Source organism: Epargyreus clarus, unplaced genomic scaffold, assembly GCF_041222505.1.
Source record: "Epargyreus clarus isolate Ecla_fem2 unplaced genomic scaffold, WU_Ecla_fem_2.2 ptg000007l, whole genome shotgun sequence".
NCBI classification, from domain to species: Eukaryota; Metazoa; Arthropoda; class Insecta; order Lepidoptera; family Hesperiidae; genus Epargyreus; species Epargyreus clarus.
The window spans coordinates 4487401-4503886 of record NW_027332215.1 but is presented as its reverse complement, the minus strand read 5'-3'; the positions used below and the strand labels follow the sequence as shown (position 1 = coordinate 4503886).

Sequence of the window (16486 nt, the reverse complement as noted above, 5' to 3'; positions counted from 1 at the left end):
TGTTTACTCGCTAAAAACATAGTTAATAGAGGCGAAAAGCGGTACAAAATGGAGGACATATTTTGTTAATGTAATAAATCTTTATATCACAAAATTTAATTTTAATTCCTTTAAAGTTTTCTTATACTAGCTATGTTTTAGTGGACTTTCATGGCCAACTCCGAAACTATGAGAAATAGCTGAAAATGCAGAAAGGAATTACAAGGCCGATTTAGATCAAGACAAAAACTGCATCATTCGTTTTTTAATCTATTTCCCTAGCCGGGTTCGAACGAGTTCATTTTGAAATAAATACACCCTGTACTATCGCGTCATCTGATAGTGCAGCACGCACTATAACGATGATAACAAACTAAATCGGAAATAAAAACAGGGTGGACATATACCCCTAGGCATATACAAATAGGTTACAAAATAAATATGAAACATTTTATACTAAACTTATTAGATACGCCACCCGTCCGTCCTATCCACTAAGGGCCGGATGCATTGGACCTTAAACAAGCCTGTTAAAATGTAGTTGAACAACACCTAGTGCTATCTTTTCATGGATGAATTATTCTTAGCGGCAAATTTTATAAACAGTACCGTATTATGAATTATTTCTGCCTAATAACGGCAATGTTAACCGCTGCTAAGTTTTGGTTTGAAAGGTTTGATAAGGTATATTTTTCTGAGGCATTCTAACTTAGTCCTCAAGGGTAGCGGCGCATCTATATATTTTTCTGAGGCATTCTAAATTAGTCCTCAAGGGTAGCGGCGCATTTGTATATTTTTCTGAGGCATTCTAACTTAGTCCTCAAGAGTAGCGGCGTATTTGTATATTTTTCTGAGGCAATTTAACTTAGTTCTCAAGGGTAGTGGCGCATCTGTATATTTTTCTGAGGCATTCTAACTTAGTTCTCAAGGGTAGCGGCGCATCTATATATTTTTCTGAGGCATTCTAACTTAGTTCTCAAGGGTAGCGGCGCATCTATATATTTTTCTGAGGCATTCTAAATTAGTCCTCAAGGGTAGCGGCGCATCTGTATATTTTTCTGAGGCATTCTAACTTAGTCTTCAAGGGTAGTGGCGCATCTGTATATTTTTCTGAGGCATTCTAACTTAGTCCTCAAGGGTAGCGGAGCATTTGTGGCCGACCTCAGGTGGGAATCTGGTCTTGTCTGGGGTTGATTGCAGATAACCATGAGCGGCAGTAGCTACTTAATATCAGATGGACGAATGCTCATCTGCTACTTCAATGTTATATATAAAAATCTCGTGTCACAAAGTTAGTTACCGTACTCCTCCGAAAAGGCTTAACCGATTTTCAGCAAATTTTATATGCATATCCAGTAAGTTTTAGAATCGGCTACTTTCTATTTTTCATACCCCTAAGTGATAAGGGTTGTTCACCCATAACATTTTTTTTATTTATATGGCAACACAACGTTTGCCGGTCAGTTATATATATAGGTAGACTAGCAGAACCCGCGGCTTCGCCCGCGTAAAAAAATATAATATGACATACAAATAACTGTAATCGTAAATTTGTACCTTTAACAATTTTAACGATAACGTAGAATTAATATTTAATTAAAAAAAGCTTTTTTTTCGTCACTGTACCTTACGTGTACCTAAATTGGTCAAGCTTTCCTCAGAAACATACACTAAAACTCTAATTAGTGGCCTGTAGTGAAACTTTCTTTAAGTTTCATGTAGGTTATAAAAATTATTACTTACACTATTCCATAGGAACCGTCCATGTTATATGGGGCCTTACATACAGTGGTTCTTTCCAGGGTCACTGCAGGACAAAATGTTGGTACGCAGTGTGTCCAAAGTAGTTGCGATGCACCTAATCAGTATACCAAAATGTAGGCCAATTTGAATAAACTTACGCATTATCATATATGAAATTTGCACCCGTCCACGTTGTCGTGTATTTGTCTGAATAGACGTTATCTGAAATTTCACGTTTCTAACTTCGAACGTAAAAGATTCCCGTATACATACATATAACACTTCTTTTACCTCCTTAGTAGAATTCCAAAAACATTCCTATGTACATATGCATCTATTATACATATTATACATATTCCTATGTACATATTCAACACCAGCGGTCGGCAACCCGACACCCACGGGTGGTGTGTGGCCCGCGACTTTCCCTTGTGGCCCGCGGGTCTGCGCGTTACTAATAATTGGCCAAGTGCAAGTCAAAACCGCACCTGGAGGGTTCCGTACAACCAAATTTTTTTTTTTTTAATTTCTAGTATTTAATATTGCAGCAGGCATTAAAGAAATTTGAACTGTCTACCTCTAACGGTTCAAAAGTTAGTTGGAAAAATATCGAATAGCAGTTTGTTGTATGGGGATTCCTTTTTGTTTTCAACTTTTTTTTTATTTTTAGCGGCCACCGTTATGCATCCTCTGCAAGAATTTCAAATGTCTATTTATTACGGTTCCATAGATAGAGCGCTGTGACACATGGACAGACGGACAGACAGCAAAGTCTTTGTAATAGGGGTCCGTTTTTATCGTACAGAACCCTAAATAACCGCTGTTCTGCACTTCAGCACGCGCAATATATTCCCATGTTAAAAATATATGTTACGACGGCCCGTGGAATTTCGTCCTAAACTAAACCTCTCTGCACTCTGTTATTTTTCCAGACACGCCAAAAGAAAGAAACTTTCTTTACTTATAGTAACCTAATGGGGTTGTTTGTTGAGTTGCTAAAAATGCTGAAACAGATGTGTAAACAGAAAGGCATAATGCATACACCCTTTTATAGCCGTCTTAAGGGTTGATCTAAAAAAAAAGTGACTCAGATGCTTCATTGAGTCTAATGATAATTTTTCATAGTGGTTGCTTCCAAATTAACGCATTATAAAATAAAGTTCCATCCCCTATTAAAACGTCCTTAAGGGTTAATTTTTCAAAAACGGTGTAATAGGTGTTCTATTATTTTCAATCAGAAAGCAGAATAACATAGATTCCATAGACTTTGCTCTAAAATCTGCGAACTTCTAAACGAAGTTTCTACGCCTATTTTATCCTCTTAAGGCTAGATTTTCCATAAACGTTGTTAAAGAAGATCTATTATTTCGTACCAGAAAGCTAACTCCTATTTTTACAGTCCTTGTTTCGAAATAAACGGATTTTAAAATAAAATTCCATCCCCTATTAAACAACCTAAGGAACCTTGATGTTCCAAAAATAATAAGTGAAATAGGTGTCCTATTATTTTCAATCAGAAAGCCAAATAACAATTTTCATAGACTGCTTAAAAAGCTGCGGACTTCTAAACGAAGTTTCCACCCCTATTTTACCTTCTTAAGGGTAGATTTTCCATAAACGGTGTTCAAGAAGCTGTATTATTTCGAACCAGAAAGCTAAATGCTATTTTTACAATCCTTGTTACCAAATTAACGGATTTTTAAATAAAGTTCTATCCCCTATAAATCGAACTTAAGGGTTGATTTTCCAAAAACGGTAAAATAGATGTTCTATTATTTTCAATCAGAAACCTGAAAACCAATTTTCATAGACTTTGTTTCAAAATCTGCGCACTTCCCAACAATCTTTCAACCCCTATTTTACCAACTTAAGGGTTGATTTTCCAAAAATAGTGAAATAGGTGTTTAATTATTGTCTATCGAAACCCCAAATACCGATTTTAATACATTTTACGTCAAAACTGAGGGACTCTCATACAAACTTACAACCCTTATTTAACCCAAATAAGGGTTGATTTACCAAAAACGGTAGAGTTAAAGTTCCACTATATCTAACCAGTGAGACAATGTCTAACTTTCATAGTATTGGCTTTCAAATTGGCAAATTTTAAAATAAGCTGTCAACCCTCATTTTACCAACTTCATTGTTCATTTTCCAAAAAATGGTGAAATAGGTGTTTAATTATTTCCTATCTAAAACCCAAATACCGATTTTCATAGGGATTACATCAAAACTGGGGGACTTTCATACAAACTTACAACCCTTATTTAATCCATATAAGGGTTGATTTTCCAAAAACGGTAGAATTAAAGTTCCACTATATCTAACCAGTAAAGCAATGGCTAACTTTCATAGTGTTGGCTTTCAAACTGGCAAATTTTAAAATAAGCTGTCAACCCTTATTTTACCAACTTAAGGGTTGATTTTCCAAAAATGGTGAAATAAGTATTTAATTATTTTTAATCGAAAACCCAAATCCAAATTTTCATAGAGTTTACATCATTACTGGGGGAATTCTATACAAACTTACAACCCTTATTTAACCCACATAGGGGTTGATTTTCCAAAAACGGTAGAACTAAAGTTCTATTATATCGAATCAGTAAAGCAATGGCTAACTTTCATAGTGCTGGCTTCCAAAATGGCAAAATTTAAAATAAGCTGTCAACCCCTATTTAACCACCTTTAGGGTTGATTTTAGAAAAACCCTTAGATTAGATTTTGATTACTTTAAATCAGAAAGCTAAATACCAATTTTCATCCAGTTTGTTTTAAAACTGACTGACTTTCATACTATCTTTCAACCCCCATTTAACCCCCTTAACGGTGGAATATCAAAAAATCCGTTCTTAGTGCGCATCTACATTATAAGATGAAACTATAGTCCAAATTTCATGATTCTAGCTTCAGTAGTTTAGTCAAAACCTTGATTAATACGTTTTGAACGTGAGTATCTTTTCGCTTTTATATATATAGATAGGTGTAAACGTTCGCGGTTGGTTGTTATCTTAGAAGAAAGAAATGTTCCCGTTTCAATAGTGAATTCAATCTTACAGCATCCGATAGCCGACGAGATGGTCACTAACATATAAACCAGCTGGAGTATGTTCGTAGCCCGCTTCAGTAAAACAGCGTCGTACATACATACATACAAGCATACAGACGCTCGAAAAACATAGTCGCTTTTTGTGGTCACAGCCCTCCGAAGTCGGTTAAAAAGAGACGACCACGACCAGAGGTCCTATACTAAAACCATCCGACATCGACCGCTTCGGACCAACATGGTAGTTTTTTTATAATATAGGAGTAGCAGACGAGCATGCAGTCCACCTGATCGTAAGTGACTACTGCCGCCCATAGACATCTGTAAGCAACCCCAGATAGAATTAGATCCCTACCTGAGATCGGCCACAGATGCGCCGCTACCCCTGAGGATTAAGCTGGAACGCCTCAAAAAAGTATGTCTCCCTTACCACACCCTTCAAATCAGAACACAAGAGCGCTTAACAGTGCTATTATTAGGTAGAAATAGGAGTGGCGGTGGTGCCGCCGGAGTCGAAGCACAAAAGGTTCTACCTCCTTTAGCCTTTTACTTTCTTTCTTCTTACTTGTTTGCTAAGTTATTACAGGGAAGCCCACGCGCAACACTGTACAAAAGCCCGGTATATAATGGCCATATGAATTATACAACGTCTCGTACCCATATAATATCGCTCGAATGCCCTAACTAATTGATGTTTACATAATCGGTTTCGCGCTCGTTTTATTAACTGAATAGTATTACGCGTGTATTTAATAATAATGACTAAATGCCAGAATAATTAATAATCATGACATTATCGGGTATGAACGAACTCTGTGTATTTATAGAATTTGAGCTGGAATCGATCTAAAAAAGTAATATTTTTTTACATACAACATTTATATTTATTACAAAGATTTTATTAACTTAAGTGGTCAAAGGTCAAAGGCGAATGCCCATTTATGGTTTCAAGTTGTCCACTAATGGAAATATAACTAAAAATCATTATTTTTTTCAATCAACTTTGCAAAATATCGGGCCATAACTTCGCCGGAAAAAATATTCTTTATAAAAAAGTAATTATTTTACTAGAGACAAATATGTTATGAATATTGAATCGGCAGTTAAAACTCTACAAAATGATGCAATATACGACATGGTACAAAAATATTTAAAATGAAACCAAACTCCATACTACAGTGGGCATTCTCCTTTGATGAATTTAATTTCGGGGTAAAATTGTCCTAACTCGATATATAATATAACACGACCTTAATAGGAAAGCCGGGTTATGTAAGGTTTTCACTTACTATTTATTTAATTTAATTTAATTTAAACCCCCACCGTGGCCACGTTGCGCATTTAGGAAAACCTCAGAATCTCATACAGAACGCATCGGTGTTTCCCTTGCGCGATGCTCCTTTTTTAATTACCCACTTCCGCTTAACCAACCGATCTGGAATCTTGTGTAACTTCAGTGCCAATGCAATAATATTATTGAGGTAATCTAATGTAAGATTCGCGGATGCTGACATCGCAACATATCAAGTTTCTCGTTATGTAGGAACTTGTTGACGTCTATTATTCGATTTACTTGCGTTAAAAAAAAATCGAATTTTGAGTAGGCACTGCCGTAAACAGACATTCATCAATGTGCAGACTAGAACTCCGACATGAAATCTGTCGCGTAGTAACATATGCGTTACTACCCCTAAAACTAAACTAGAAAATTTCGTGAGTGAATCTGACATTACCCCACTCTACAAAGCAGAACACTACACCGCTACACTTTATCATCATCATCATCATCATCAACCCATTACTGTCCCACTGCTGAGCACGGGCCTCCTCTCAGAATGGGAAGGATTAGGCCATAGTCCACCGCGCTAATGCGTCCAAGTGCGTATTGGTAGACTTCACATACCTTTGAGATTTTTTTTTAAATCTCTCAGGTATACAGGTTTCCTCACGATGTTTTCCTTCACCATTTAAGCAAGTGATAATTAATTTCTAATACGCACATAATTTTGAAAAATCAGAGGTGCGTGCCTGGGATTTGTACCTCGGACCCCTCGATCGAGAGGCCGAGCTTCTTAACCACTAGGCTAGTACTGCTTTTTTTGCTACACTTTATATGAGTTACAAATAAGTGCGGTAATAGTGTATCTCTAAGCACGAAGTGTTCTACCATCTTCACAACGTTGTACTTTATAATTGCATATATTTTGTAAGATTCGATTAATTTCTATATGATTCTTAGATTTGGCTTTGTCTTACTAAGAAAGTACAATTTAAAACCCGTTAATAATAATAAATCCGAAGCATTTTTTGGCTTCTTAAGTTCGGAACTGACAATTATAAGAAAAACCTAGTTTAAAAAAACTGTAAAATTCCAGCTTCGACAGACAAAAAATGCCTAAGATTGACGATTACTTACGAGTTAAGTTAGTATCCCATTCTTACACAAAGTCCAAGTCTGTCTCTAACTTAGTATAGTTAGCTAAGTTACAAGCGCAGTGAGCCTCCTCGCGTGTTCTACAGCGGATTAACATAATCCCTTCTAAATTTCCATATTAGATTGCACAAGTATATTAAATGGCTTTGTCTGCGTCTTCTAATTTTTAACTCATTGACACGATACTTATGTTAATACAACATATTTTTTAACCAGTGGTCTCGTACGAAACGAAACCAAATCGATAGAGTCGCCCACTAAAATCGGTATATTCGTAACTAAAATCGGTATATGACGCAACAATAATATAATATTCAATTTTGGCTACCTGTCGTCGTCCTGACGAGCTCTTTTTCGCTGATAACTGACTTCATCCCAATATAGTTCTAAATTATCAGGAATGTTTTAATTTAGACAAAAAAATTCTTAAAACTGGCCACTTTGGAATCGAAAATCGGTAAAAAAAAATCAGGATCATCTTTTGCATCCTCTAAAAATGTGGAAAATCAATGCATTTCGGTAGGACAGGGCCAATATCGGTAGAAATACCGAAAATCTGTAGGTTTGAGAACACTGTTTTAACTGAAAAAGGCGGTTCTGTTTTCGATTGCTATGTCCCTATGTATGTAAAACTAAACTTCAGAAGTGTGTCTGTGTACCCAACAGACTTGTATTTAAATTATAAACTTTACAGTGATACTGGAAACGGTTCTGTATTTGTTAAAAATGAAATGTTTGATTGCAAAATAAAATTTTCGTAGTATTCTAATACCACCGCCATCATTTCCGTGAAATCCTTATTTTGCTATCGATATCAGTGCGAAAAATAAAAAATAGAGAGTTACCAACCTCTTACGATTAATGGGAAACCATTAACAGAAGTTGCTACAGAGAAATACTTAGGCCTAATCTTGGATAATCGCTTCACATGGAAACCCCATTTAGAAAAACTACAATCTAAACTATCCTCACTCATGGGCACACTTCGGGGGACATCACGTTGTTTCCCAAAGTCAGTTCGTTACATCATATACAACTCCATGGTTAAGCCACATCTTGACTATCTAATAGAGATTTGGGGTTCAGCAGCAAAGACACACCTAAAATCCTTACAAATAACACAAAATAAAATGATTAAACAACTATTTCATTATAACTATTTAACTCCTACAGATAAAGTATATAAAGAAACAAAATTAATGACTCTTCTCCAAACATACAAATATAATACATGTATGCTAGTTCATAAAATCTTAAAAAAAAACATACACTCCAAAATATCATTCACTAAAAAAGGACAAATACTTAAACATAAAACTAGACAAAGCAACAACATACGAGTATGTCTTAGGCCGCCGCGAACTAGTTACGGAAAGAAAAACATATTATATGAAGGAGCGCAGATGTATAATAAACTTCCTAGCGACATTAAACAAATACAATGTTTTGCACTATTTAAAAAAAACACTTAAGTACCACATCTTGAAGGATTTTGTAAGACACTGAGTAATTATTTATTAAACTCTAAATAAATATATGTTTTAATTAAAAAAGTTCCGGTAACACTAAATATGTTAATAATCAATAATTAAACTTAATTCATTATTATATTTTTCCATCACAATTTCTATTTAAACGACTTCTATCAATGTCTATCTAAACCATACTTAATAAAGTAGAAGCATTTTTGATTTTTACCCACATGTAAATTGTTGAACTGTTAACCATACCTTGTAATATTCCACTATTCTTATTGTTAATAATGCAATCCTACCTACAATTGTAAAATCTCAAGAATTTTATTTTGTTCCGATGCTTGATGTATTTATTTGAAAATGAACATGTATTTTCTTATGTAAGTGAGTTGTACTCTTTTAGAAAATAAATATCTTAAACCGTTTTTTTACCTTATTAAACTAGAACGAATGCTTTGAATAAATAACTAACTAGCCAGTATTACGGGTCATTTCAGTATTTCAGTCCCAGTAATGACAGGATAGAAACGTCCAGCTTAAGTAATTTTTAATGCGGTAACTAGGTGATACCACTAAGGCATTAAAAATGCAACGCTTGCAATGGCTGTAAGTGGCTATTGTCGTCTAAGGCCGTTTGTCCACCGCCACGGTAACCGAGCCGATACAGAGTACGAGATTATTTCGGGTCGATTTTGAATGTGACGTGATGGCGATAGTTAGTCCACCGCCACCGATATCGGCGGATTATTTTGTTCCAGCAGTCGCGCGTGTGACGACAGTTTATGGACAAGTGCAAACGTGTTTTATATTGCCCGCACATTGGCCCGTCACAATTTCGGCGATCTGGCGGTCACGCCGATCTACTCGAAATATCGGCGGCCGGGATGACGGTGACGGACGTGCGGTGGACAAACGGTGGCTATAGTACCCAAATGTATGTACGCTACTTCGGCGCCGTCCTTAATTATCGGTATCGGCTGGGTGACCTTGGCGTGGGACAAACGGCGTAAGGCAATCAATATTACATATCACCTAATGAGGGTAAAAGTTCTACCTATGGTGTAATATAATATTGATAGGGTTGCCACCTGTACTGTAACGTTTATAGTGACGCTTGAAAGTCAAAACAGGAGATTGTTTTAAAGGTGAAATGTAAAAAATAAACTTACCGAATCGTTGGTTTGAAATAATTTTGACATAAGTAGAAATAATTTTCAATCCGACTATTGTGTGATTTCTTTTTATTTTTTGAAAATATTTTCATTTAAGTCCAAATCACTCTCCTCTAAATTGAGCTTAATGTCGCCTAGTAAGAATTGCCTTTCAAGCTGTCGATAGTATCTGAGGTAATAAATAGTAGCATATAAAATTATTTAAACTTTATATTTTTATCGCTAATTCAATTGACCCTCTCCCCAAATCGCTTCATAACAGTCGATTAGTTTAGGTTGGCGAAAAAATAAAGTATGTAAACATATCGTCTTAATAAGTGAGTTAGAAGTACCACCGCAACACTTTTTTTATTATATAGGAGTAGCAGACGAGCATGCAGTCCACCTGAAAGTAAGTGGCTACTGCCGCCCATGGACATCTGTAATAAACCCAGATATGATTAGATATTCCTACCTGATGTCTCTTTACTTTCTCTCTTTACTACCTTAGGTACGCCTGAAGTGTAAGCTGGAACTTCTGGGAAAAGTATGGCTCCCTTACTATACCAGACCACTTTTCAAACCAGAACACAGCAACGTTTAACACTGCTGTTATGAGGCAAAAATAGGTGTAGCGTTGGTGTCGCCGGAGTCGAGCCACAAAGGGTTCTACCACCTTCAACTTATTTCTGCCTTGTACCAGCAATACTTAGTGCTGCTCTGGTTTAACGAATTTGGTTAAAAAGAGGCATTTCACTTAATCTTCGTGAGTACTAACGCACCTGTAAGCGGCTGAAACGGAACTCTAACTTTGTTTGAAGTTGATTACATTCGCGATCCAAACCAATCTTCAAGGGTAGCAGTGCATCTTACCGTCGTAGGTAAAATGTCAATTCTATTTTAGTTGGGTTAAAGATGTCTGCAGTGGTCTACACTGTGTTGTACCAGATTACTTCAACCTAGTTTGCTCAATAATTTTATAAAAAAAGATTTGTACACAAATTCGAACCTGGTCTCTGGATTTATTTTGATAGAGGAAGCCTTATGATATGAAACTTAAACCTAAACAGATACATTATGTTTAGCCCAAAGAAAAAAATGTGCGTATTGGAAATTCATTATCAATTGTTATAATGATGAAGGAAAACATCGTGAGGACACGTTCTTTAAAAATATTGTTCTCGAAGGTGTGTCTAGTCTACCAATAGGCACAATTTTTTTATAATATTGGAGTAGAAGACGAGCATGCAGTCCACCTCATGGTAAGTGGCCACTGCCGCCAATGAACATCTGTAACCAATCCCAGATAGGATTAGATATTCCTACCTGAAGTCACAGATGCGCCGCCATCCTTGAGGACTCAGCTGGAACACCTCGGAAAAGTATGTCTCCCTTACCTCACCCTTCAAACCAAAACTCAGCAGCGTTTAACACTGCTGTTATGAGGCAGAAATAGGTGTTGACATGTCCGATGGAGTACGGCCCAAACCCCTCTTACTCTGAGAGTTAAAACACGCTTACTTTGCGAAGAGACGCACTTCGAGAGCGTTAGTAAAATAAAATCTCCCTTCCAGCTACGCGAAGGCGGTCGGCGCCCGCCACTACTTCACCTCCGCGAAGCACAACATCGGCGTTGAGGAGCTGTTCGTGGACCTGGCCCGCGAGCTCGTGGACCGCATGGAGCAGGGCCCGAGCAGCGAAGATGACGGTCGCAACCGCGTGATCGTCGTCGACGACGAACCCGCGCCCCAAAGCTCCTGCTGCGGCACCTTCAGGCGTTAAGTGGAACGCGACTTGCCGGCACGTCAGTACGTAGATTTAACTTATAGACCGTAGCGCCTGTTTTAAGTTTATTCAGATTTAACATGTAACCTATGCAGTAACGGTTGACTAACTTGAGACCAAACCTTTAACCGTTTACTTAACTATTGTAACTTAAAGAACATTGCGTTCGGATTATATTATTTGTGTATGTACTTTTTGAAAGAGACTTAATTGATCTTCATGAAAATAAGTTTAATATTTGAGCAACTGTTAATAAAAAAATGTAATAATCCATTAAAATAATGATAAGTGACCGACGTAAAAGTACACTTAGGTGTTATTTATTTTCATGACATGTTACTGATATGTCATTACTTTTCCAAACCTCCTATCGGAGTACCTTGTAACATTTTTAAGTGCACATCGCTACGTTGTGACGTCACACGTTAGATTTTTTTGTAGCTCCAATATTTTCTTAAGTACTTAATAATTTATTTCACGTCCTATTTTAATTTTATTGCGTTTTATAGTGTATTTGACGGCAAGGAACTTAAGTTTCCGGCCTCCCCTTGTTACGAGTATGTCTTTGTGAACCTCATTCTACCCCGGAACGTGTGACGTTATCACATAGCCTAGATATGACCGTATTGGGAGAACGAGCTGCCGCGCTAAAGTAGGTCTGATAATTGAATCTACGTGCATATATATTGTTAGCATTATTTATTGTGTATGTTAGATGACAGCGGACACACTGCGGAGTATTTTCAATCTTAATGTTTTATGGACGTCTATCGTGTATCAGTAGTGTTGTAGTAGTGCGTAGGAAATATCAATCTTCTCTATCTTCGATTAACCCAATCTTCGATTATTAGCGATGTTTTCATGAAGAAAATCTCTACTTGTCAATATTTTCTGGCTCGATTTTAGAATCGAAAATTCGAATTAATAAATAAAATCGATGCTTCTGTCATAAATTGGAAAGCAAATGGACACATGCTTTTACCACTATCTCCATATCATTATGATATGAATTTAATGTACAATTTAATTTTATGTTCTTTCATAGCGTACAATCTGTACAAATTAAAATTGAAATAAGCACCAGAAAGAGCTCTCAGCTTAAATACGCTTCAATCTCTCTCCCTTTGACTCATTTTCATCTCGCCTTTGAGAATTTCTCTAAAATGCGCTCCGGACTTGGCGCAGGTATGATATAAAATTCAAAACAAGTGCTCTATTCTGTGCCACCATTCCGTTAGTTCGTCCGAAGTTTCGGGGTTTTCCTACTACGGTATATTAAGGTATGTCTGTTTGATGCTTCACTGAGAATGAACGCCGTAAGACAGTTAACCGCTCTAAACCCTATTCTTCATATGGCTTCAAGCCATTACACGAACTAAAAAACTAACTCATTTCAAGAGGTTTACTGTATACTCCCGAAATCCGTAGTTTCGTCCAATTCTTCGAACATTTTCTACTCTGATGAAGTCACGATATCCTTTTAATCCGTCTTCACTAAGAATCAACGGTTTTAATTATTTAACAACAAAAGTCTACTCCATATTATATACAATATTGTATAACAAATTACTTTCGAACGGATCCGAAACTTCGTCGACGGATGTCCGGAATAGTATGTTCTTCTTGACTGCTTTTATTTAAGCTCACCGGAAAAGGGAAATACAAACTGGAAATGCACCGAGATATTTATTTTATGAAGTGAAGTGACTATGACCAAAGAACGCGACTCCGTAAAATACACAAAGCTCTTTGATGAGCACCTACACCGTAAAGAAAATGTAAAATCATTTTACATTCCAGACTAAGTTTTGCCTGCGACTTCGCGTCGGATAATCTGACACTACAAGTGGTACAACCAATCGACTATTTTCTAAAAAGTGATGTTTCATTCAAATTACCATGTCTTAACTAGTTATTTTTTTTACAAATTCATCCTTTGGAGCTAGCCCATAAAGAATGAATTTCCAAAAAAAGCCTTAATACACGTTTTGTACTATAAAGAACTGATCGAAATTTCATACGTTTAGTCACATTTATTTTTATTTACACGTGAAACAACGCGCTCCTTTCGTGCATTGGTTGTGCTATCTCAAAAATATGGTATAGTTCAGTAATGTATTCAGGACGAACAGACTATTAACATTTTATTATACGTATACCTACAGCCAAGGTTTCCATGATAATATGAATAGTGCTAGGAGTACTAATAAGACGGCGCTCAAAGCAGCGGGGCGTATTCAGTTCCACTGACGACTCCTTTGTCGTACCTCCGCCGTTATTATCGACGATGCCTTGATACCGTCAAGATCCTAGATGCACATCAACCGTATCTGTTTTACAAAGACGTTTGCTCTTTGAATGCGCTAACGATACGCCGACGTTTTCCAAGGATAAACCTGTTCTTCACGATACAAAATAGGTGTTGCCCACGTAAAATCGGAATTTCAATATAACGCCGCGCAAACAGAATATACAACGCTATTTCAAGGGAATATTGCATGTTTATAAAGTGATAGCGCTTGTGTACTTCATTTTCCAGCGCGCTATTTATATACTATTTGATGTTACAATGTTTATATAATGCAATGTTACGCATTTTTATTACTACAAAGTTACACTTAAGGTATCGTGCATCGTGCAATTTGTCGCTATATAGGATAGCTAGCGGCAACATGTGTGCTAAAGCTGTCCAAACATTAAACCAATGGTTCTCAATCGGTGTTTCGAGACGAAAATTTAATTCGCAAAATAAAATGAATAGTGTTCCACGTTGGGCACAGGTATTTTCTTACAACTTGGCTGCCAACAGCACTCTTTTCCATGCTCCCTTATTGCAGATGGATGGAAAAGGTGTCGGATATTTTCAAATTGCCTACTACTACTTCCATAAAATATTATGGCCGCTAACCCCTAAACATTTTTTAAGCCTTCCTAAGCTTGGACGCGCGTATGCATCTCTTACCGACTAAAACTCCGCGGTATTCCGCTGAAAGCTCGATCACGAGAATCGTCAGCATTACCCAAATTCGCGAGCCGGTAACGTCAGTCGGCGCTGACATTAACGCCAGTCACATTACGAAGGGGAGTGTCTCTTCTCATTGGTTTCTTTCAGAGATGAGCGTGCAGAACGCAAACATGACCTCAGGAGACTTATACACCGGAATTGCATTTACCTAATCCGCCTCCGCGGGCTCATAGGACTGCGAGTTGGTGGTTTCAGCAAAAACCGCCCTCGGGCGTCCTGTGAAGAAGCGGCAGGGAAAATTCATTATCTTCCCTGGCTCTCTCAGCTGCCTCTCTCGTGAGCATCACTGCTTCGCAGAAGGGGCGCACCGCATGACTATCACTCATCATCTCCTAACCGCGTCCAACTTTGCTCAACTTTACAGAATTGTTATATCAACACGTCAGAACTCCCCGAACTTGCGCACTCCTAACTTCGTGAGGGCAAAGAAAAATATAATAACCGTTTAAGGACCACTATACCATCTACGAAGATGTTTGAGAACCACTTTGTATGTAAAGTACACTTGCGATCTTACCTGGCTCATCTAGTTAACGCCAAATTGCACAATGTAAAGGAAAATAGTGTTGTAGTTGTTAAACGTTATAGTTCCGCAGTGTGATCCAGTAGTTCAACCCCATGAGTCTACGAGTAGTCGTCTTATTATTAATCTATTTATGAACATGGGTTGGCATTTATGAACGTCAAGTATTGACAGATAACTTTAGTCGTATCTAATTTTAACTGTACGCGATTACTATGACGTTGACGGTAAATCTATTCGTTTTCAATTGGACGTAGTTATGCAAAATGGATCCAACCCACAAAAAAAGTTTTTTTAGTTACTATCACAAATGGCATCACCACATCGACTTTCTATCAGTATCAGTGATACCAACCATAAATTAAGCAATGTAACTTTTACTAAAAGACATTTTCTCAAAAAATAGTTTTTGTCGTTGGATATATTTTGCATAAGTATATCCAATTCAGGGTATGTTTTGGAACTTTAAATATTTTATCCTCTAAATAAATTCTCTTCGTTTCACTTGCTCTGTTTTAGTAGGACTATTCTACTTTTACTTACATACTGGCCGCGTATATTAATAACCTTTTCATTTTTATGAAACTTTGTTACGTCATGCGAAAGTTTAGTTTTTCGCGATGATTATATCATATTGACTTACTAAATGTAATACTAAATGATCTTTATCTGTTTTCAAATGCTCATTGTGGATTAGAGAAATGACATCCTGATGTCATATTTATGTGTTATTAGAGGCATTCCTTCTAATTATTTCTAATCTATGTTTATTCCTATCCCGTTCATACCAAAGAGGAATGAAAGAGATAAGAGGAAACATTTTATTATGTAAATACTTAATGTAGATAATTGTTGAATTATAAATTATGCACCTTATTCACTATTTTACACGGTAATGGACATAGGGTCTACGCCAAATAACGTCCGAACCGAAAGTGCTACAACGGGGAAATCATCCAGTCCAGTTAATTACGCAAAAAAACGTAAATGAAAAATAATGTTTATTTAAAATCTTATTTTTAAAAAGTTTTTGTTGTGATCTTAGCACGCGTTCACATCATGTTTGACCGACAGTTTACTGAGACGATCAATGTGTCGGATGCATATTAATATGTGTATTACAATACCATGTTCACATTAGAACGAGCTCCGATGTCCGTTTATTACTAGATCAATGACTTTATAATCATGTTTCTTATACTCATACATACTTGTACTTGTACACGCATACGCTTTATTGATCTTATGCCTTCTACGAAATTGTTTTTTTCTTATATATATGTATAAATAAATGTATATAGCAAGTTATTGTCCTATACCGTGTCCAT

The 16486-nt window shown here is 36.7% G+C and overlaps 1 protein-coding gene across 1 annotated transcript in view; it reads left to right on the top strand.

Annotated features, from left to right (window-relative positions):
* LOC140743092 (ras-related protein Rab-21) overlaps window positions 1-11706 on the top strand; it is a 28852-nt gene extending 17146 nt beyond the window's left edge. The window contains exon 4 of the mRNA XM_073074156.1: window positions 11400-11706. Within this exon, the coding sequence (XP_072930257.1) occupies window positions 11400-11607 (208 nt within the window). The 3' untranslated portion in view covers window positions 11608-11706. The remainder of the gene's footprint in view (window positions 1-11399) is intronic.
* The last annotated feature ends 4780 nt before the right edge of the window (window positions 11707-16486 follow it).